General features: G+C 47.1%; 3 protein-coding genes across 4 annotated transcripts; 1 reads left to right on the top strand and 2 right to left on the bottom strand.

The window, feature by feature from the left end:
- Positions 1 to 262: 262 nt before the first annotated feature.
- On the bottom strand, positions 263 to 2,217 carry LOC128469865 (group IIE secretory phospholipase A2-like). The gene is made up of 4 exons (XM_053451660.1): positions 2,172 to 2,217; positions 1,848 to 1,992; positions 706 to 812; positions 263 to 489 (listed from the first exon to the last, which is right to left on the bottom strand). The coding sequence occupies exons 1-4, from the start codon at positions 2,203 to 2,205 to the stop codon at positions 314 to 316; spliced, it is 462 nt and encodes a 153-aa protein (XP_053307635.1). The 5' UTR covers positions 2,206 to 2,217; the 3' UTR covers positions 263 to 313.
- Positions 2,218 to 3,604: 1,387 nt separating this feature from the next.
- Positions 3,605 to 7,326, top strand: UBXN10 (UBX domain protein 10). Of its 2 annotated transcripts, none has more exons than XM_053451654.1 (2): positions 3,605 to 3,719; positions 6,542 to 7,326. In XM_053451654.1, the coding sequence occupies exon 2, from the start codon at positions 6,557 to 6,559 to the stop codon at positions 7,313 to 7,315; it is 759 nt and encodes a 252-aa protein (XP_053307629.1). In that variant the 5' UTR covers positions 3,605 to 3,719; positions 6,542 to 6,556; the 3' UTR covers positions 7,316 to 7,326. The 2 variants fall into 2 exon arrangements, with proteins under 2 accessions (XP_053307629.1, XP_053307628.1); XM_053451653.1 differs by lacking the exon at positions 3,605 to 3,719 and adding an exon at positions 6,224 to 6,296.
- Positions 7,327 to 8,451: 1,125 nt separating this feature from the next.
- On the bottom strand, positions 8,452 to 13,962 carry LOC128469844 (ATP-dependent RNA helicase DDX19A). The gene is made up of 12 exons (XM_053451639.1): positions 13,845 to 13,962; positions 13,377 to 13,434; positions 12,158 to 12,235; positions 11,903 to 12,038; positions 11,251 to 11,343; positions 10,863 to 10,965; positions 10,406 to 10,520; positions 10,106 to 10,283; positions 9,746 to 9,983; positions 9,469 to 9,631; positions 9,003 to 9,194; positions 8,452 to 8,922 (listed from the first exon to the last, which is right to left on the bottom strand). The coding sequence occupies exons 1-12, from the start codon at positions 13,899 to 13,901 to the stop codon at positions 8,861 to 8,863; spliced, it is 1,473 nt and encodes a 490-aa protein (XP_053307614.1). The 5' UTR covers positions 13,902 to 13,962; the 3' UTR covers positions 8,452 to 8,860.
- Positions 13,963 to 20,759: the final 6,797 nt, after the last annotated feature.

Here is a 20,759-nt window from a genome sequence, read left to right as displayed (position 1 = left end):
CACGCCTGTCAGTAATAGAAGACTCATCTGACGTGATTTCCAAAGGGTGTGAATATCCCCCTCGTGGAGCGGCTACAAACTCCACTTCCATTACAATCTCCGCAGGTGCTGGAGGCTTTATTCACTAAACCGCGAGGAAAAAAAAACGCCGCATGCGGTTTATATCCAGATTTATTCCAGAAACTCGAAATTGTTCTGAACCGAGAGTCCAAAATAGCAAACTATTTAGAAAATTTACCAAAATGCACCCCCCCCCTCAGTGTCCCCGTTTCCAGCGTCTCAGTTTGTTGTTGTCGATGACTCGGTTATGGGTTTAGTTATCGGGGAGAGCGTCGTACGCGCAGGCTGGCGTGGGTCCTCGGCAGCGCAGCTTCTTTGCGTAAAAGGTGTATTTCCTAGAATACTTGTCGTCGTGTTGCTTGAAGCAGAGGACGGCGTCCCGGTCGCACTCGCACACCAGCCTGGCGCAGTCGTCGTTTTTAGGAGAATCTGCTGGGAATGAGGGGAAAAAAAAAACGACAAAAACAAAAATGAACAGGACTGCGAGTTCCGTGAAACAATCCAACTTGCAGGTGCCTAATTACGCTCTGGGGTCTGCGGGGGTCTCGGAACCGGCTGTCTGGGGGTCTCGTGTAACAAGCACCCCCTTTACCCCCCAACGGTCTTCTAATTGATAAGATCGCGCTGAATGCGGGTCTGTTTTACCGCAGGTCAGGCTGCCGTCCGTGAAGTCGTAGTGATAACGTCTGGTCATCGGTCTGCATCCCAGCAGCGACATCCGAGCGAAGCAGCAGTCGTGTTTGTGGCAGCACCTGGAGGGGGGCAGAAAGCACAGGGGTCGGTGTCGGGGGCAGTTCAGAGGGTTTATAGGGGCATCGGAGGTCGGGGAAACCTGTCCATGCCCAAGGTATGCATTGAACAGAATGCAGTCTCCCCAAAGCTTTTGGGTCCTTGGGGGGCCCTCTTTTATTATAACATTCTATTTATTTAGAATCTGGCCCTCTATTCATTTACTGGTCCGTATAAATGTATATAAATATATAATGTGTTTTTTTGGGGTGTTTTTTTGTGCCGTTCGGGTATTTAATGTGAGTTTTCATTTTGGCAACACATTAATATTTAAAGGAAGAAAGCAAACATTTTACTCGGCCCTCATCCAGATCCATGTGAAATCGGGGAGACTTTTTTATAATATAATTTGGTTAAATGACGTGTTTTTTGTTTTTCAGGTCAGATGAGGAGGGGATCGGGACGGGGAAACATTTTGTCTCCGCATCGCAGTCTCTCCTCTTTTATCCCCTCCAGCGGTTTCTCACCCCGTCCTCCATCATTCCCGGTCGCTATTAATGCTTTTGATGTTTCTAACTTCCTTACGAAGGGTTGTTTTTTGAGCGCCAACAAGAGGAGAACGCCGTCAAAAGGTAAGCCGTTTCTAAATTCTAAACACGATAACGTCCGCAGATATAACGTCACAAACTATTCTTTCTGGAATCCGAATGCTCAGAAGAGCCATTAAACTTTAATCAAATAACCAAACTTTACTTTTCTTTTTGTTGGAATTTACAGAAAATGGCGAGCGTCGGACGGCTGCAGACATCATCAGCGACCGTCTCGCGAGCGGCGCGTCTCAGCGAGTCCAAACAGCCTGAGCGGTGAGCCCTCTCTCTCCTCTGTGTTTTATCTCCGAAACGATATTAACGCTTTTATAGCCAAAACATCAGCATCAGCATTCTAAGCACCGCTAAATTCCACAACCTTTCCCAGAAACAATTGGTCAAAACGTCCGACCGGTGACGTCGAACGCGCGTTTTATCCATGTAAATATACATCCCGGGGGGGTCACTTACCAGTCTATCTGGTCCTTGGGTTGCCCGTACCCTCCGTACCCGCAGTGGCAGCCGTAGAACGCATAAAACGATATCGCGGACCTTCCCGTGACTTCATGGATCATGGTTCCGAATTCCAGGAGCCCGCAGGACGCCACGGCGACCGCTGCAGGGCGAGACCCGGAGTCAGCGACCGCTTTCCACTTCACATTATAATTTCATAATTACCCCCCCCCAAGTATTTCCTCCCAAGATCCCCGGGCTGATTCCAGGGAAGGGGTCTCCTTACTACTTGTTTCCATGGTGATTGCACCTTTTTGTATGAAGGGCAGTTAGAGAACTCACCTGCGCAGAGGACGATAAACAGAGCGGTTGCCATCTCCCGGCCCCAAGCGTCTCAGACGAGACAGACGCTTTCCTTAGCGGAAGAAAGCGATTATTTATTATTTAATATTATTCTATTATTTTGTGACATCACCGAGGATATTCTATCTTTACTTCTGCAGGAAAACAGATTGTATTTATTTCTTTTCACCTAAAAATTAGACCAATATATAGAATAATAATAAATATATATATATATATAAAGGCAGAATTTTCCCCAAATCTAATGCTACGTTTAATCACCATATATGTGGCAGTTTTTGTTTTTTTTGGACAATATCCTATGTTTTTTTTTGTTTGAATACGTTTTAATACCTCGTTCTTTTGATCTTTTTCCAGGAACACTCAGTCGAGCCGGGGTTATCTCCGAGAAGCTCCTGCAAAATACAGACTCGAGTTACCGATCAGAACGTTGTTTGAAGGGGGTTAACGCGGCGCAGGCGATCCCGGTACCGGCGCATGCGTTCCACCTCTCGCCAGGTAAATCGCCGGTATTTGTGCAGAGAAGCGGAATGGGAAGTTTGTGAGTGAAACGCTCCCCTGGGTACGGCCGGGGGTTATTCCGATGTATGCAGGTGGGGAACATGCGTGTAAAAAACACGTGAGCTGCTCCTGAGTGGAGACTTCTCGTAGGGTAAGATATTGAGTCTTTGCCTGCTCTCCGCATTCGCTCCCCCTCCAGAGAGTGAAGAAAGATGAAGAAAGTCCGGGAGGAGGAGGAGGAGGGAAGCCACGCGTGTGAATGCCGTGTGTCCTGTCCTCACCTGAGCAGCAGCATGCGCGTGTCCTCCAGCTCATCCCGCATCTTGCCAAGTTATCAGATTTCGGGTGGGTGGAGATGCCCTCGGATGTCACAACTTCTCCCTTCGCTTACAAAATCAGGAACCCCGCGGCGCCTCCCTCGGCCTCTCTAAATAAAACCATTATCGCCGACCAAAAAATACCTTTTTATTTCTGCGTTTTAAGCTTTTTTTTTATATTTTTAAATATTTCCCCAGAGCAGCTTCCCGTCTGGGCTCTGTGGCCGGCACGGAGAGGACAAAACAGAATCTGCCGCCCGCCATTGGCGTTTTTAGAATTGATATTTCATCTAAGATTTCCAAAAAGGGGAAAATTCTATATATATTTTATTTTATGATGCGCTAATTCCCATTGGAAAAAAATCAAACAATGCTTTCTTTGTCGGCGGGTTGGGTTAGCGATCGCCGAGGGGTGGCAGAGACCAAGCCATCATTATTCCAGCCCTGTAATAACAAAACGGCATTAAACATTAAAAAAGGACAAAAATCTCTTATTCCGATGATGTCAGATCTATTATTACAGTGCACTAAGCGAGCCGACGCGTTCCTTTATCTGTATGCGTAGCGTTGTACCTAAGTCTCTTCTCTTTTAGGGGCTCACTCGCTAAACGGCAAGCTGCAGGTGAACCCACCAAATACTGGAAGTCCATCCCAGGCTTTGCTCGCCGTCGGGGTAACGCTCGTCTATGACATCACAAAGGAGCAGAAGGTAAGAACCGTAGCCGCGTTCCTCCATACTGTCTGTTTTTTAGATTCCCTTTGATAAAATATTTAAATATACATAATAATATAATAAAAACATATTTTATAAACTATTTTATATTTAGTATTCTTGCTTCAATATTGTTTTGCAATACAGCAATACAGCGTAAGGCGATCAGATGGAAAATGCCCCATGGGGGGCAACCGTGAATTAAGCATACACCTGAATTATACATTTTCACCGCAAAAAAGGGGCCTGAGAGGGTTAATGCCTGCACTGATCTAGTTTGGGATCATGGGAATTGTAGTTTATTAAAGGCAGGTGGGATTACAGTCTTTCATCTGACTATACATTTTATATACGGAGACGGGCATCCACTGGCACCTCAGCGGCTGTGGATTCCAACTCCCATCACGGCCAGCCAGTTGTTTAGTTTCCATGTCAGATGCCATCGAGCCGGTTTCATGCTCTGCACTGGATTAGAGGTCTGGAGCTGGTCCGGTGGCATTCTGACTTTACAATCCCCAAACCGGCGGCCCGCGGCCCGGCACTGAGAGCTCGGGATTGACGGGGTAATTATCCTGGAGGCTGTTAATTACGGAGCAATCACAGGAGTGACAGACGGCGGCATACGGAGACAGCAGATAAGATCCAGATTAACCGTTAGAGGAAGAATCCCGACCTACCATCCTTACCCCTCCATGTGCCACCAGCACACAGAACTACCCTCCTTACCCCTCCATGTGCCACCAGCACACAGAACTACCCTCCTTACCCCTCCATGTGCCACCAGCACACACCTACCCTTCTTACCCCTCCATGTGCCACAAGCACAGAGAACTTACCCTCCTTACCCCTCCATGTGCCGCCAGCACACAGAACTACCCTCCTTACCCCTCCATGTGCCGCCAGCACACACCTACCCTCCTTACCCCTCCATGTGCCGCCAGCACACACCTACCCTCCTTACCCCTCCATGTGCCGCCAGCACACAGAACTACCCTCCTTACCCCTCCATGTGCCGCCAGCACACACCTACCCTCCTTACCCCTCCATGTGCCACCAGCACACAGAACTACCCTCCTTACCCCTCCATGTGCCGCCAGCACACAGCACACACACCTACCCCAACACATGGTGCCACGTGGCACTATTATAATCGCAGCGCAGCGATACTAAGACAGGGAAGAAGGAACGTTAATGACGGGAAGTTATAAATGTTACATCAGATAATATTTTAATATGAGGAAGCGATTAAACGCGGAGCCGCACCCCGGCCTGCGAGCCAAATCTCTCTAATAACAGACTATTTGTATCCGCTCTCGCTTCGTGTCCCGATGTATTTGTCTCTCGTGCAGATTAAGCTCACGTTCTCTGCCACAAATGTCTCTGGGTCTCCTCTGCTCTCAGATTAAACCCAGTGTGGTCTGAGGTCCAAAAGATTTCATAGTTTTGTCTAGTCTGCTGTCCCAGGGAGGGTGGTAGATAAGTGCAACAGCCTCCCAGCAGGTGTGGTAGAGGGTAATACAGTGAACATGCATGGGATAGACATACGGCTCCTGAATCTAAGACGAGATCAATGACTGATTAAGTCTTTACAGCAGGAGAAACGGGCGACTAGATGGGGGCCGAATGGGGCCGATCTGCTAGCAGAGGGAAATTATTACCTTTCTCCAGGGGTGTTGAGGATGTTAGCAGTGCTGCTCTCAGCAAATCCCAAAATATCTCCGTTTACGAAACCAAATTTCTCAATTAGCAGTTTCTTCATCTAAAGAGAGCAAAAAAAAACACCCTCCTAAAAAAAGAAAAGTCAGTAAGAGTTAAATCTGCCGTTACCAACTGTTTGCAATCTAACAATGACGGAAAATAATATATTATAATAATGAAGATGCTGATCTGTCAGACTTACCGGGATGCGTATACCAGATCACTGCCTTTTAACCATAACACGTTTAACAAATATAAATAAAATGGAATAGAAATTGTTTTGTTTAAAACTTAATTACAAAATGTATCGGTAAAAGAAAATAAATAAAAGTAGTTTGGCTGCAATACCCCAAGTTACCACTAGATGTCCTAGAGGACAAACATAATCCTAATAATAATATAATTCATTAATGATCATTTATTAATAAGAATTCATTAATTATTAATAACGGTTTAGTGATATTTAAATTATAAGGAAAGGCAGATTATTATCCAGTCGTTTACCTGCTGATTTTTACTTTCACCAACCATCGGGGCTTCTGTCTTTTTTTTTTTTATGCAGGACCCCAGTGGTAATTTGTTAATAGTTTAGGGTCCCCTCATGGTGACCCCCCTATAGCCCATTAAATGGGGTGCTGTGAGTGGCTTCTGTCACATGGGAAGTATCCGGCCAAAAACATGGCGGCGGCGCCCCTGGTGCGGCGACATTTCTCTCGGTTACGCGAGAGCTCCATGTCTTGCCGACGTTGTGCGTGCTCCCTGCGCCATGACGTAGGTGAAAGGCGTGCCACGCGCCGGTTGCCCCGGTAACGAGCGGTTGTGTACTAGTAGGAGTTCTGCAGAGTGATGGCCGCGTTTGGAGCCCAGGAAAGAGAGGTAACCGGGGCAGGGACGCGGGGGGTAATTAATGGGAACAGGAAAGGGAGGTGGAATAACCGGGGGGATTGCAGAGGGGTAATTACTGGGGTGAGCTGTGCTGGGGCTGTGCTCATGTTTGTACATTTAAATGATTTATTTTTATTATATTTAGTGATGTATATATTAAGTGTAAAAGGGGAAACTGATAATGTGCACTCCTGACCTGCAGAGCTTGCAATTTAACCACCCCCCATTCTTTACAGGTAATGTAAGAGGCAATGGCCACAGCGCCGACCGGTGTGAGTATTCCCAGCGCTGCAGACGGCCTCCATAGAATGCACGTTACCAGACCCAAATCTGCCAAAGGTCGCACCAGGACCACCCCGCAGAGCTTCTCCCACAGCGAGGACTACTCCTACCCAGCCTCCCCGTCTCCGCGGGTGCCCACGGCCCAGCCTATCACCAGTCCCCGGATCGTACAGGAAGATGTCGCCGAGTTCCTCCATCAGCTTCCAGCCCGGCCTGCCTCCTCCTCCTTAAACCGATACCGAGTCCTTCCTTCCATCGGGGCTGCTGGGAGCGGAGAAAATTCAGCCGAAGAGGAGCTGGCGAGACAAACCAGCTGCATGCGGCTGGCGAGCGGATCGCATAACCGGCGTGCCAAAGCACTCTATCGAGCCCAGGTCCCAGCCGCAGTCAGCACCGGAGACACCGGCCGGAGCACGAAGCCTCACGCTGCACCCGAGACCTTCCCCGTTTCTCCAAACCTGCAGGAACCCTCAGATCAAGAGCCCAGACTGCTCCTGGCCCTCCGATCCCACGCCGGGCAGAGGTTTGAGTGGCACTTCCGCCCCTCGGACACTATCCAAACCGTCCTGGCTGTGGTCGAGATGAAGACTGGTACCTCCTGCGAAAACTGCATTGTGGAGTCCATGGAGGTGCCCAGAAGGAGCTTCCCTGACCTCAGCCGAACTCTGCAGGAGTGCAGAATCCCTAACAAATCTGTCCTGTGTATCCATCAGACAGAAAGGGACTAAGGAGACACAATCCCACGTACAGGGGGCTATGGGCTGGCCGCTCAGCACAGGTGGCACTGCGGTCCCCATAACCACCATCTACGAGATTGAGGACAATCCTTGGAAACGCTTCACATTTGACACCTGTCTTGGGACGTTTATTTGATTTAATCCTAATGGCTACAGCTCATATTCTCATTCTAACAGTTACGTGACCACAACCTCTCAGTATCCTTTATACCGTTTGAAGATTTTTTGTATATGTTCCAATGTTATTTTTGTTTTGTTGTAATCTGCTTTCTAATTGAGAGAACAAAAAAAAACCCTTCACACTTTGTATCTAAACAGCATTCACTGTTGGTGATAATTTTGTGCCTGTCTTTTAATAAAAAAAATCTGCACTTATCCTAAAAGATAACAGGGGTCCTTCATGGGTAAAGAACAAAACAAAACCCAGAATGGGGTCTAACTTACAGCAAAGCGTTATTTCTGTCCTGATGGAGAACCTCACTAACATTCCGCATCTTTGGATCACAATTACAGTATAATTAATAATAATAATAATAATATACACCGAGAACAAATCGCTGGGAGCGGATTCTTTATTCAAAACAGAGTTAAGGTACACAGTTTGCAGCACCCCTTCCCGTGTGCCCGCTTTCAAATATAAAGTAAACTAATTAAAAGGGTTTCCTAAAAACTTTAGGTACAGCTTCAGTCAATTTAAGGTTTTTTGTCTAACTTTTTTACTCGGTAAAAGGATTTTTTTCACTTCTGTCTTGAAGCAGATTTATACATAAAATAAACATGCAAAAAAAGTAAAGCGGAATAAACACCCAAGCTTTGGTATCGGCTCTGGCAGCATTCTGGATAACAGACGTCTATTAAACAGAATTTGCGCTCAAAGTCTTTCCTGGCTGTGCACAAGGCATGGGAGGGGAACCGCATCACAGCTAATTAAAATTAATCCTTTATAAGTGAAAAAAGATATATGGATGAAGGGCCGGGCAGGAGTTACACAATTATTCTGATAGGACAGCTTTTAAAACACTTTATAATCCTGCAGCCTCACGCATCAGCTGATTATCCACACCAAGACCTCAAATTTACGCAACACAATTAATAAAATAAAAAAATGTGACTGTTGGTACCCTCCTGCCCAACATGAACTGGGTCTGAAATCCTTCATGCTAGTTTTAAGTTCTATATTGCCAAACAAACCAACACTTGAAGCTCACATCCTTCACCAAGAACGTATGGCGCGTGGCACACAAACTGCAATCAGTTCAAACAGAAGGGGGGGGGCAACCTCTACCGATAAAGTGGGCCCAGGGGGTTAGTCGCACGCTCCTCCCCATCAGAGGGTGCAAGCTTTAAAGTTCAGCGTTTTACAAATACTTCAGTTAAGGCTAGTCTAAAAAGTTTCTTAATTCTTCATCCAATCCGCCGTCCCCAGAGAATCGAGGAAATTCCTAGTTACTTTTCAGCTGTGGGACCCCGTGGTTAAAGACCACCGGTAAGGAGATACTGGTGAAGAATGCAGCAGAGGAGACTTGGTGACCGCTTTCAATTGGCGATTTTCTCCAGCTCGTCGAGGTCGTCTGTGTCAAGCTTCTCAATCTTTTTGTCTGGAGGAAAAGTTAAGATGTTAACTGCGGGAAGACCGATCTAGATTTGAGAAGGAGCCGCATGATAGGATGCAACTTACTGAAGTGCTGCTGGATCCGTGTCAGGACATTCATACTGTATTTGCTGTCCACCATGTTGATAGCCAAGCCTCTTTTGCCAAATCGTCCAGTGCGGCCAATTCTATGCAGATACGTCTCGTTATCTGGGTTACCGTCTTTGTCCACGGGAAGGTCAAAGTTGATCACCACAGATACCTGCTCTACATCAATACCTGTAGATACAAGAGGAATGTTTGTGAAGGCCTGCAAGTCAAGAGACACGTTAAAGCTCCATGCCAGAGTCCGCCCGTGGCCTCCAGATCCTCTGAATAGTTTTAAAGATGGAGGGGGACCTTTGCTGGTTGAAAGGGTTACCACTTTTCCCTCAGTCTGCAGGACACAGCTACCACAATATACATTTCATATTTCAGGAGGACTCAAGAACGTAGACGTTGTCACAACATGGAAAGGGACCTAAAACACCTCAATGTAACAGTTGAAGCTCACCTCTGGCGCACACATTGGTTGTCACAAGAACCTTCTCCTTGGCTTCTCTAAAACGCTCAATGACGGCCGCCCTCTGCTCTACCATCATTTCTCCGCTTAGCAGGGCCACCTGATGCCCCTCTTTAGACAGCTCACCAGCAAGCCATGAAGCCGTCTTACGGGTCTAAAACGAGAAGGGGCAGGCAAGAGTGAGGGAAGATCTCTGGCTAGATCCATAAATGTTGACAGACCAACAGGTTGGTTGAATTTGTGAAAGATGACCTTGCAGCCTACTTACATGGCAGAATATCATCGCCTGGGCAATGGTTATTGCCCCATAGATATTGCAGAGAGCCTGGAACTTCTCCTCTTTGTTGTTACAGAGCACATAGTACTGCTTGATGGTGTCCAGGGTCTCCTCTTCCCGCTTCAGTTTGATAATGTTAGGCTCAGGGACAACTTTCTGCGCAAATTTCCAAACAGAGTCCTCAAACGTAGCAGAAAACAGGAGCATCTGACAGTCACGTGGCAGCATTCTGTGAACACGATAGTTTGATTAGTAATTACATTTAGATCATGGGGGAGATATACAGCGAGACTTGGCAGGCAGGACGGACAGCTGCTCCTCGGCCAGAGCAGAAACGATGCCGCCGCTTACCTCTGGATCCTGATGCTCTGATCTTGGTGTCCCTGAGTGGCGATCATCACGTCCGCTTCATCAAGCACAAACACCTTTATCTTCTTGGGATCAATGAATCTTAGCTTAGAGCACCAGTCCAGAACAGTGCCTGGTGTACCGATCACAATCTGCTCCGCAATCTTCTGCCCGCGTTCCACTGAGGACACATCAAAAGGAGGATTACGGGTTTTGATGGAAACTGAAGTCACCAAACACCGTCAGAGGTAATTAAAATAGCAACACACCGTAAGACGGCGGCCCGTCACCCCATGTACTCACGTTTGTTTCCTCGCACGGCGTACGCCAGTTTAAGCTCTGGATGAAATTTCCCCATCTGCTCGATGACCTTTCCGGTTTGCAGGGCGAGCTCATAGGTGGGCGAGAGACACAGACACTAGGAAGAGGAGGAAATGTATTCAGTGAGAAGTGGAAGTGATCACAGCTGCACACCCTACAACTTGTGCTATAGGGTAATATTCTTGTAAGTTATCCCAAAGGCTTACACTTTCCAAAATTTATACATTTCAAGCAGAGCCTCTCGGGCTACATGTCTACAGGATAGACTTGAGCCATCTTGCACAACAGAATAATATTAATATCGCTCAATAACGGGGCCGTGACACCGATAGGCCAGGCGTGTGTAATATCGTAATAGGCGTTACATTTGGCAGTGTTGGTGGAACAGCACCTTTAATAAAACCCAAACACTTGTGACACTTCTGTACGTGCGTCTCACCTGCGGGTATTTGTTTGCAGGATTCACTCTACTGAGCATAGCGAGAACAAACGCAGCCGTTTTTCCAGTTCCCGACTGGGACTGCGCAATAAGATTCTGGGGTCTGGAACAAGAAGGGGGGGAGGCAGAGTTTATCAGATTAAAAAAACAGGGAATGTTTACCGAGCAAAGAAAAGTCACATTTATGAGAATGTTGCTAAGCAACATAAGCGGCTAACACGCTGCGTCGTCAGAGCACAGCATGCTAGGTCACAAACGGCAGAAGCTAATATACAGAGCGGTGTTGGGAGATGGGGGGGGGAGTGAGAAACCATATGAAAAACAATTAAATAGAATGACAGATCAGTAGGACTACCCCCTACCACGCACAGCATGCTCTGATACATACGGCTCAGCCAGCATCATTGGCAGGGCATTCTCCTGGATCTTGGAGGGCCGGTTGAAACCCATGGCGTAGACTCCTTGTAAGAGCTGCGGCTTCCTGTGAAAAGAGATATTGTAAGGGACGCGGCGTCAATCGCACAACTCATCGCGGATATCGGAACACAGACACGGAGGGGCCGTCGGCTTAGATATCATTGGCCCCACAAAGAGAGGTCAGCGCTGGTCTAATGATGAATCCTCAATCTTGGTACACATGATTGGGGTCATTTAAATAGAGTGGAGCACCAATCCAAAGAGCCGATGTGTAGCCTTTCAGAATGTATGGTGTAAACCATCCCAGAGCCCCTAATAATAATAATAATAAAGACCCCCCCAGCCTGTCAAACATCTGACAGGCTCCAAAGAGGAACACTTGGACGAGCCTCAATCAGAGCCACCGTAGAATTGCTAGAAGATAAAGGCTTTGGCTCACTGGATCCAGTTGCCATGTAGACGATAACAAGGGATTTAACTGAGAAATGCAATTAGTGCTTGGAGCTCCTGCACGTTTGGCACAGAAAGTGCGTTGTGATAGAGAGACAAGGAGGTCTCTGGGTAGGACATCATCACAGCAAGCGTAACAAGCACCCGAGCGCAAACAAAAACCCAAGACTCACAATCTCAGTTCCTCAAATGATTTCACGGAGTACAGAGGAGAGTTCGGGTCCCGCTGAAGAACTTCCACTTGGTGTGTTGTGTTCACCAGATTATTCCGAATAAGTTTGTTGAGCAAGGACTGGGCAGCTTTGTCCTCTGTGGAAAAGAACACCAATTATTATGGTTATGGGGGATAAGAAGTTTTGGGGTTTGACTTCGGCCATCACCTCAGAGTGCAGCCATCGGCACAAACACTTCCTTCACAGGCCGCTCACCTTTATCATCCTCTGTTTTGTCGTTGCCATCTCCGTTGGGCTTCTCTGTGGTTTCACCATTAGATGCCCCATTCGTGCCTGAAGGAACGAGACGGATGTTTAAGGTAACGGGAGCTACGCTATACCATCAGCCGTTGGAGGACGATACAGAGAGGCGCAAGCGGAACCGCGACCTGGGACCCCAAGCTCCTGAGTGAGGGTCTTTGAATGTGCCTCCGGAGGGAGGAAACAAAGGCCGTTTCACAGGAGGGATGGGGCACACTCGGTCCGGATCCAGCTCACGCTGCCCTCCCCACCACTGCTGAGCCGGGCTGAGAGAGGCAATGAGTTTGGAATCACATCATGAGATACTCTAAAGGCCCAAGTCCTACCCCTTAACGCTAACCTATCACCCTTGGTGTCCCGTCAGGTACACACCTAAAGGGTTCACCCGGGCAGATAACTAGCGGTGCCGCTTGGAGCCAAGCAACCCCCTTATTTGCCGCTCTGCTTTCAGCACAGGCAGCACCGAGAACCCTGCTGCGCTAAAAAATGGTGGAACTTTATTTTCTTTTAAATACATACTGTTATTCTAAAGAATTCTGCCAAAAAATAATGTGACCCCCTCCTCTCCATGTACCCCGATACCCATCAACTATCCTAAACATCTACTCCAATACCTACAGGGCTTTTATGATGTAGACTTCGATCAAATATGGACTGTCTTACTGCCCATTTCTGATAGCAGCATTACCCCCCCCCCCGTTCATTGTGCCATTACGGGAGAAGAGGAACATCGCGTAGAATGTAGCCACGTGCATCAGGACACCTTTCTGTAGATTACTACATTCCCCACAGTTCCTAAAAAAAGACGCCATCACCCTCTCTCCGCGAGTAACGAGCGGGAGGCTCCTCAGCCTCATCTAGCAGCCGATTTCCTTTTAAACAAAGAGGAGCCTCCTTTCTTTGGACGCGGGTACCACGGACACCGGCAGCCCAGAGACAGGGGCATTAGACGTGGCTGGGCAATTAGGGCACATGACGCCAGCGCAGGGGACTCAGAACTCTAGGATGATTCTCTAGCGCTAAAAAGCAGATCTTCTACTTGTCGTGCGGTGCTTGAGTTTTTGGTGAGATTCCCGGCGATTCACACAATACGCCTTTATACCGGGCCGGACACAGGAACGCTGCGATGAGCCCCGCCGGCACCTCGATTGCCCGGGCCACAGGCGGCACTTACCGTTACTCGCGGGCTTCGGGGCTTCATCCGTATCGTCCTTCAACACCAGTTTATTGAACTGCAAGAAAACAATTCCATAAAACCAGATACACACAATATATAAACAGTAATGGCTACATGAGTGTAAACAACAACAAAAACAACAATAGCCAAAGTCTACAATCCCACTGGCACCGCGACCACCCACAGGAAGACCCCCTCTGCCCCCCCTTCCCCGGCAGCCGCCTCTCTGCCTCCCCTTCCCCCGGCCTGGCAGCCGCCTCTCTGCCGCCCCTTCCCCCGGCAGGGCAGCCACCTCTCTGCCTCCCCTTCCCCCGGCAGGGCAGCCGCCTCTCTGCCTCCCCTTCCCCCGGCAGGGCAGCCGGCTCTCCGGCTCTCCTTCCCCGGCAGGGCAACCGACTCTCCGCTTCCCGTTCCCCGGCAGGGCAGCCGCCTCTCTGCCTCCCCTTCCCCGGCCTCCCCTCTCACCGTATCGGCTGCTGCCTCCTGCTCGTCCACGGCCAGGGCCCAGGAATCAGTCGCCATCGTGCTGCCGAGTACTAAGCGCCGGATCCAACCAAAAACAACCAAGCTTCCGCCTTCGAGCTTGACCAATCAGCAGCGAGAAAGCACTGAATAGAGACACGCCCGCTGGGGCACCTTAATATCCGTCCGGGGAAACGCCCGTTTCAGAACATCCGTTCCAGAGCTGCAAAGTTCCGGGTTATTATTCTCTACGTCATACTGCTGTTAGATTTGCTGGTAGTTTATGTTGTCATCCAAACACTGGCATTTAAATATTACTGCTCTGCAGGCTGGCTGAGAGTACTGAGAGTCAGGCCCACATTAGCCATCACGCACACCAGGTAAAGCAGGAGGTGGCTAGAGACGTGGCTAATAGCTGCCACCTACCTCTTCGGCTTTTGAAGCTATAATATGATGTCATATCTCACCGATCCAGCAATAGATTGTCAGGCGACAGCGTGGGATCTCTATGATCATCACAACCCACAAAATCAGGACAGCAGGGTGGTTAGCTGTCCCCGGAAATCGAGATGGTTGGGAGGTATGCCCGTGGCCAGATGGACCACGGCTCCCACCACGCAGCCTACATTTTATTCAAAAAATTTTAATAAAAATAAGACAAATTATCGTCATTTTAATGTCCAACCATTTCTTGGCCGCTGGAAACGTCATTACCGCCGCCGTGTGGGGCTTCTGGACCGAAACGTCACAATTGTCACTTCTGATGAAAATGTGATTGATTAGTATCTTTCCAAGGACCAGAGTCCACCATTGTAGGCAGTCATGTGACATTTAGGTCCCGCCCCCTACTTACAAACCACACTGAGCTGATTGCTTTACGGTAAAAGCCCTTTCCACCCAGAGCTATGTGAATAAATGTCGTGCGAATATATGTAAAGGAGGAGAAAAGCTGTGCTGTACAGTCCCTACTCATACCTGCCAAGTGTCCCGGTGTATGCGTAATGGATCACTATGTTCATTCACTGTGAGGGTATCGCAGGGTTCTACAGCCCTAAAAGCCCCGATAACATGTATAGAAACAGCAGGGAATGGCTTTATAAATTAAACGGGGTAAATAAACCCATTATTCTTCTAAATACCCCACTCAGTTACACAAATTACCCCGCCCCAACCATGCCTCTAAACACACCCCTAACCCAAAAGTGCCCCTTTGGGTATTTTTGTCATTTCTTAAGGAATTAATCAGAAAAATGATGTGGTTAATTTAAATGTTTCCCGTTATTTGATCAAAGAGCCCCGGGGCAGAACATGCCGTACGTGAATCGGAGAATTCTTTGGTACTGAAACAGTCCAGCATCCGGCTCTGTGATACTGAATTGGAAGCCGGGTGGCGAGATCAGAAAGCAGAGGTCTTGATGGAGCCGTCAGAAGTTCCCCCGTCGGATTCTGGTCTAATTACTCTCCCCGCTGACTGCGTTGCATTAATGCACATCGTGGAAGCTGACATTTTAGAAACCTTTAATTACTACAGAGAGTAAAAAAAAATTGATATAAAAATACTTTCTCCGAAGATCACATCTTCCCAAATTGGCTGGAGAGCCGTCGCAGTAATAAAACGCGGCACTTGATTAAAATGAAATATCTTTATCCTCTTGATGCTGAAGAACAATTTTATCAGCTGGATGAGAGACTTGTTATCGTGCCGGAGCCGCGTTGGCCGTAAGTGGACCGTTACTTATTTCCAAATTATTTCAGGAAGAAGAACAACGTAGAGGACCAAAAACTTTTGTCAAATGGGGGGAGATATTTTTCCTTCGCACGTTTCACTTCCTGTTCAAACTTCAACTTCCTGCTCGTGGACTGAGATTTTCAGCATGCCCCCCCAAAAATGCTTCCTGTAGTCCGGAGGGGAAATAAATAAAAAAAATGAGTTTGATGGCGACATGGAAACCATTTTTTTTTCATATAAATCTCTTTAAATCACAAAATTATTTTTGCTCTACTAAAAGTAACTTTTTCAGTATTTGTTTTCTTCGTTCATAAGGAAAACGCTAATTGTTACTACTTAATAGAAGGTAAGCATTAAATAGAAGGAGTCCATCTTCAACATCGCTCCTCACCTGCCAAAAAATCCATTAGAAGGACGTCGACGCCAAGGAGCCCTCGATCGGACGGGAACTCGTCCATACCCGATCCATTCCGTTACAAATGTGTTTGGACGTACCCGCGCCCAATCACTGACTTCCTGTTCGTTTAAACAATAACTTTATTGATCTGGAAGGATATGATGGATGATTTACCCCGCTGGGAAGTGCGCTTGTGACCAATATTTACTGCAATATTTACTCGGTTCTTCTCCCATGGAAGCATTCAGGACGTCTTCCTCGTTTTACCGTTCTGTACGCTATTAATAAGTTGCCGGAATGGCTAAAATTGGAGGAGATTTTGGATAATGAAGACAAGAGAAGAATAAGAGGGTCATCCCCTTCCCGTTGTGATGTACGTAGGATGATGATGTCATTGCGTCATCGCGTTTGGCCTCTCCGTGCGCCAGCAGCCGGTTCGTGATTTCCGGTCCCTCTTTCCTCTATATTCTGCTCGGCAGAAACTTCTTGACATCGCAGCGCTTTGCTCTTTCTGCTTCTTACTGGATCGCGGTGATATCGTGGCCTCTGCCAGAGATCAGAAATGATGAATTTAAGCACCTTTTCCCCGAAAGAAGACCTTTGAAGATGCAGTCTTCTCCATTAACCCTTTGAAGTCGCAGAAATAGCGCGGTTGCTTAACCTTTGCCCCTTTTTTTTGGAACAATAGAAGGAGGAGGTCATCCAATCACAAAACGAAAAGACAAAGGACCAGATTTAGTTCTCAAAAGATAAGTGATGGAATTCCAACTCTCCCGTAGACGTCAGATAGAGAGCGCTGATAAATCGGAGATCAGGTAATGGAATCTGGCTCGTCTGGCTTTGCCGATATTAAGTTGGAAAATTGGACATTGTCAAAGGCGCCGCATCAAAATATCGGCGATCCGAGATATCCACACACAGCGCGTTCAGATAAATACACCGTAGAAGAGAGATCCGCGCATGAACGGGAGGATTTCACTAAATGACAGTTTGGGGTCAAACAGAAGGAAAAGGAGAGGATTCCATGAACTCATTCTTATTATGGGGTAAATTGTATCCGATTTGGATATTTTGAAAACAGGGTAAGAATGGAAATCGTGGACACTGGAGGGGTCTGTCTGCCTGAACGAGGAACCTTAGTGATCGAAAACGTCTACAGCGTCCGACTCCATCCCTCGGCGGCCGAAGACCCTACAGAAGCTTCTAAAACTCGGGTGGATTTAGACAAAAGTCATGAAAGGGCAAATATATTACCAAAAATATCTAAAGAGCTGCAGAGTCGTTGAAGATATTGGCAGAACCCTTAGAGTTTTTTTTTTTGTTGATCAGATTGAGTTATTTTGTTAAAAAAAAATCCAGCCCTTATGATGATGACCTTATTCAAATACACAAAAATAAGAAAAAAAACCCTTTAATTCATGGTTTCTTTGTTTGGGAAGAGGGTAAGCGATGTATTTGAATGGCCTCCTGCCAAAGAAGGGTTAACACTTTATTACATAGGTACGAGGTGCGGCAATGGTTAAATACGCCTGGGTTATTGATATCATGGCGCGGATAAAAGGAAGCGCGGACGAGGTGAATGAATGAACAGACGCATTAATCCCTCGCAGTGTAAATTTACATAACACCAAAGCGTTTGGCCGCGAAGCCGGCGTCTGCTACAAAAAGCCGATCACAAAGCGCATCCGTCATATCAGCCGCGCTCACAGCCCCAGATAGTAACCTTGGGTACTCGGAATCGCGGGAAATCCACAAAGTCGGTGACTCAGGGTCGTTTGTTGAGAAAAAAGCGAACGTTTTTCATGAATTCCGCGGCATTCGCTGAAAGCGCCGGCTCTTTTTCAGAGAGAAGTGGCTCTTTGTAGCGAGGAGGACGCGGCAGACTGAAAGAACCCCATTCAGACTTATTCCCTCGCCAAAAGCATTCATAAATGCTGTCTAAACAAATCATCACGGAGCTAAACGGCGCCGCCGTCATCTGCACATCACACGGAGCTCGACAAGCGTGTCCTATGTAAGAAGTCGCAAAATAAGGCTCTTTTTGTAATAATTGTATGAAACACGTGATTTATACACTCTTTGGCCAGAAGCAGGACACGATCACCTAAACACGTGACCTCGGTGGGGGGGGGGTAGGTTTGGACAGAGGACAGTGTTTGGCCTTCTTTGTCTTCTCACCGTTTCATGTTTTTGGTAATGAAGGTCAAACTCTTCAGAATTCTAAACAGAAGATTTTTAGGGGCTCTCAGAAATTGTCGTGTGACCCCGGTGATTAATCAGACCTTAATCAACCAGTTGGAGCAAGAGGAAGGAGGCGTCCATACAAGATGTGTCCACAGCATGGCCCATGGAGTCTTTGGGGAATGCTCAATGCCTTTGGCTTTCTATCTTCAGGAACATCCCTTCTCCTTAAATATCCATTATCCTTAAACTTCCCTTCTCCTTAAACTTCCCTTCTCCTTAAACTTCCCTTCTCCTTGAATGTCCCATCTCCTTAAACTTACCATATGCTTGAATGTCTCGTCTCCTTAAACTTCCCTTCTCTTTAACCTTCCGTTCTCCTTAAACTTCTCTTCCCCTCAAACTTCCCTTCTCCTTGAATGTCCCTTCTCCTTAACCTTCCCTTCTCCTTAAATGTCCCTTCTCCTTAAACTTCCCTTCTCCTTAACTTTCCGTTCTCCTTAAACTTCCCTTCTCATTAACCTTCCGTTCTCCTTAACCTTCTGTTCTCCATAAACCTCCCTTCCTGGTATGATATCCCCCGTTGGATGCGTCTCATTGAAGCCACGCCTTTTGAATTATTTCTTTTCACCAAATGAATTTGCAGAAACCTAAATCCAGCTTTTCTTTGAAAAAAGAAACCGCAAAGTATTCAAACTCCCTGTAATTTCTGAAATTGATCCTCGACTCCTTTCCTTTATCCTTCGGAAATTTCACCTCCTGCTCCTGACTCCTGATTCTTTGATTTGATATTTCTCATTAATCAGATTTTCCTTCCCACTCTCACTGAAACGGTCTCTGCGAAAGCGCTCGGTGCAGAATGCTGCAGCTTCTACTTAAGGGAAGGAGCAGCTTCATGGGGAGGAATAAGTATGCAGAACATGAAGCAGGACGTTACGAAGACTTCTCCCTTAGGAGACACGCATGGTGGGTTTCTCATACATATACTTAATACATACATGTTACGTATGTCATAAAACACAGGACCCCAGGTGACCATGGATCCCCTCCTTAAGTTTTGGATCTGTATCACCGTCGCGCGGTATCCATGGCGATGATGCAATCAGATAGAATGTTTGGGACATTAGATTTGGAATGTTGGCGATCCAACGACCCCGTGGCGTTAACCCAATGATGTAAACCGTGACGGAATGGCCGTGGGTGAGATGCTCAGGAGTGGACAGGACTGTTGTCAGTGCACTCGGTGGTGAGAACATTCTTCCTCCCGCGCCATTGGCCGAAGCATCGAGCTCTCAGCCAATGAAAGACGCCGATGACATCAAAGCTCCATTCTGCATGCAATTTGCAAAAAAACACACGCAGAAAAACCAAAGATACCTAAATATTTCCATTTTGCTATTTATTTTCTATAAATGATTAACCGGCCCATTCGTGGAAACAAACAGCGCGGCGGGGAAAGATTTCGGCGACGTCATTTATGTATTTATTATTCAAACCGCCAAATATATAACACGTTTAACGACTGTAAAATCCCCCAAAATCCCCAACCCGCATAGAACGCACCAACAGTTTATATATACTATGTATACATTTATTATTATTATTATTATTATATACTGTATGGATATATGTATATAGAGAGGGAGGGTGTGTTGTATATATATATTATATATTATATATATATACAGAGAGAGAGCTGCAGACGGCTGTTGGTCTGAGCTTTGAAGCCACCTGAAGCCAAGAATCTGTCTCTGCATTAATAGAAGCGCTCCCCACAGCCTTCCGGGAGCCAAAAGGGTTAAATATATACGTAGCTGCGACCAAGAAAGATGGCCCAGAGAAAGCGCGGATCCCGGCGCCGTTTACTCATAAATCATCCCTTTTCAAATTAAAAGCAGAGGAGAGACGGCAGATACATCTCCGTCCGGCCGGGGCCGGGTCTGTCGCAGAATGCATGGCAAAGAGAGGCGCAGATCCACATGCAAAGAGGTTCCGCAGCAGGTTGGGCGACGTTGCCGTCTCCTCCCATTTGACTTCTGTTTAACGTTCCGTATTACAGAGGCTTAGATGGAATGTAAGGGTGGTAGATAAGTGGAGCAGCCTCCCAGCAGAAGTGGTAGAGGGTAATACAGTGAGGGTATTAAACATGCGTGGGATAGACATACGGCTCCTGAATCTAAGACGAGACCAACGACTGATTAAGGTTTGAGTCGTTACAGCAGGAGAAACGGGCGACTAGACGGGGGCCGGATGGGGCCGATCTGCCGGCAGGTTCTACATAACAGACCTTTTTGTATAAATGAGAATTATTTGCCCCACAGGAAAAAAGGAAACGCAGAAGAGCAAACATTCCGTCTGATTTATTCACAGAAGCGACATTCGGTAACGCTGTTACAATAGCAGAGAATCGAAGTTTAACGATAACACTCAGAGACGGTTTACACAACGAGCCCGGGGAGGACCCTGTCCCCGTGAGCTTACAATCTATTAGGATGCGGGGTAAATAAATACGCCTGGCGGGCAGAGAGCTCTCGGGGTCGCATACATTTCCATCTAATTGTATCGTTTATCAGAAAGAGACATCCCTGCGTAGAGACAGCGCTCTCTCTCA

Source organism: Spea bombifrons, chromosome 12 (assembly GCF_027358695.1).
Source record: "Spea bombifrons isolate aSpeBom1 chromosome 12, aSpeBom1.2.pri, whole genome shotgun sequence".
NCBI classification, from domain to species: Eukaryota; Metazoa; Chordata; class Amphibia; order Anura; family Pelobatidae; genus Spea; species Spea bombifrons.
Note: the sequence above shows the minus strand (reverse complement) of the source record. Positions and strands in the feature narration are given on the sequence as shown.

What these genes read in the sequence shown, in the direction of transcription:
- LOC128469844 (XM_053451639.1), bottom strand. Translation starts at nt 13,901, where the DNA reads ATGGCGACTGATTCCTGGGCCCTGGCCGTGGACGAGCAGGAGGCAGCA. An exon ending in CGCCGTGCGAGGAAACAAAC is followed by an intron (nt 10,284 to 10,405) that starts GTGAGTACATGG and finishes ATGTGTCCTCAG; the next exon opens with TGGAACGCGGGCAGAAGATT. An exon ending in AGGCGATGATATTCTGCCAT is followed by an intron (nt 9,632 to 9,745) that starts GTAAGTAGGCTG and finishes TTCTCGTTTTAG; the next exon opens with ACCCGTAAGACGGCTTCATG.
- LOC128469865 (XM_053451660.1), bottom strand. Translation starts at nt 2,205, where the DNA reads ATGGCAACCGCTCTGTTTATCGTCCTCTGCGCAG. An exon ending in GTTTATCGTCCTCTGCGCAG is followed by an intron (nt 1,993 to 2,171) that starts GTGAGTTCTCTA and finishes CTCGCCCTGCAG; the next exon opens with CGGTCGCCGTGGCGTCCTGC. An exon ending in CCCAAGGACCAGATAGACTG is followed by an intron (nt 813 to 1,847) that starts GTAAGTGACCCC and finishes GCCCCCCTCCAG; the next exon opens with GTGCTGCCACAAACACGACT.
- UBXN10 (XM_053451654.1), top strand. Translation starts at nt 6,557, where the DNA reads ATGGCCACAGCGCCGACCGGTGTGAGTATTCCCAGCGCTGCAGACGGC.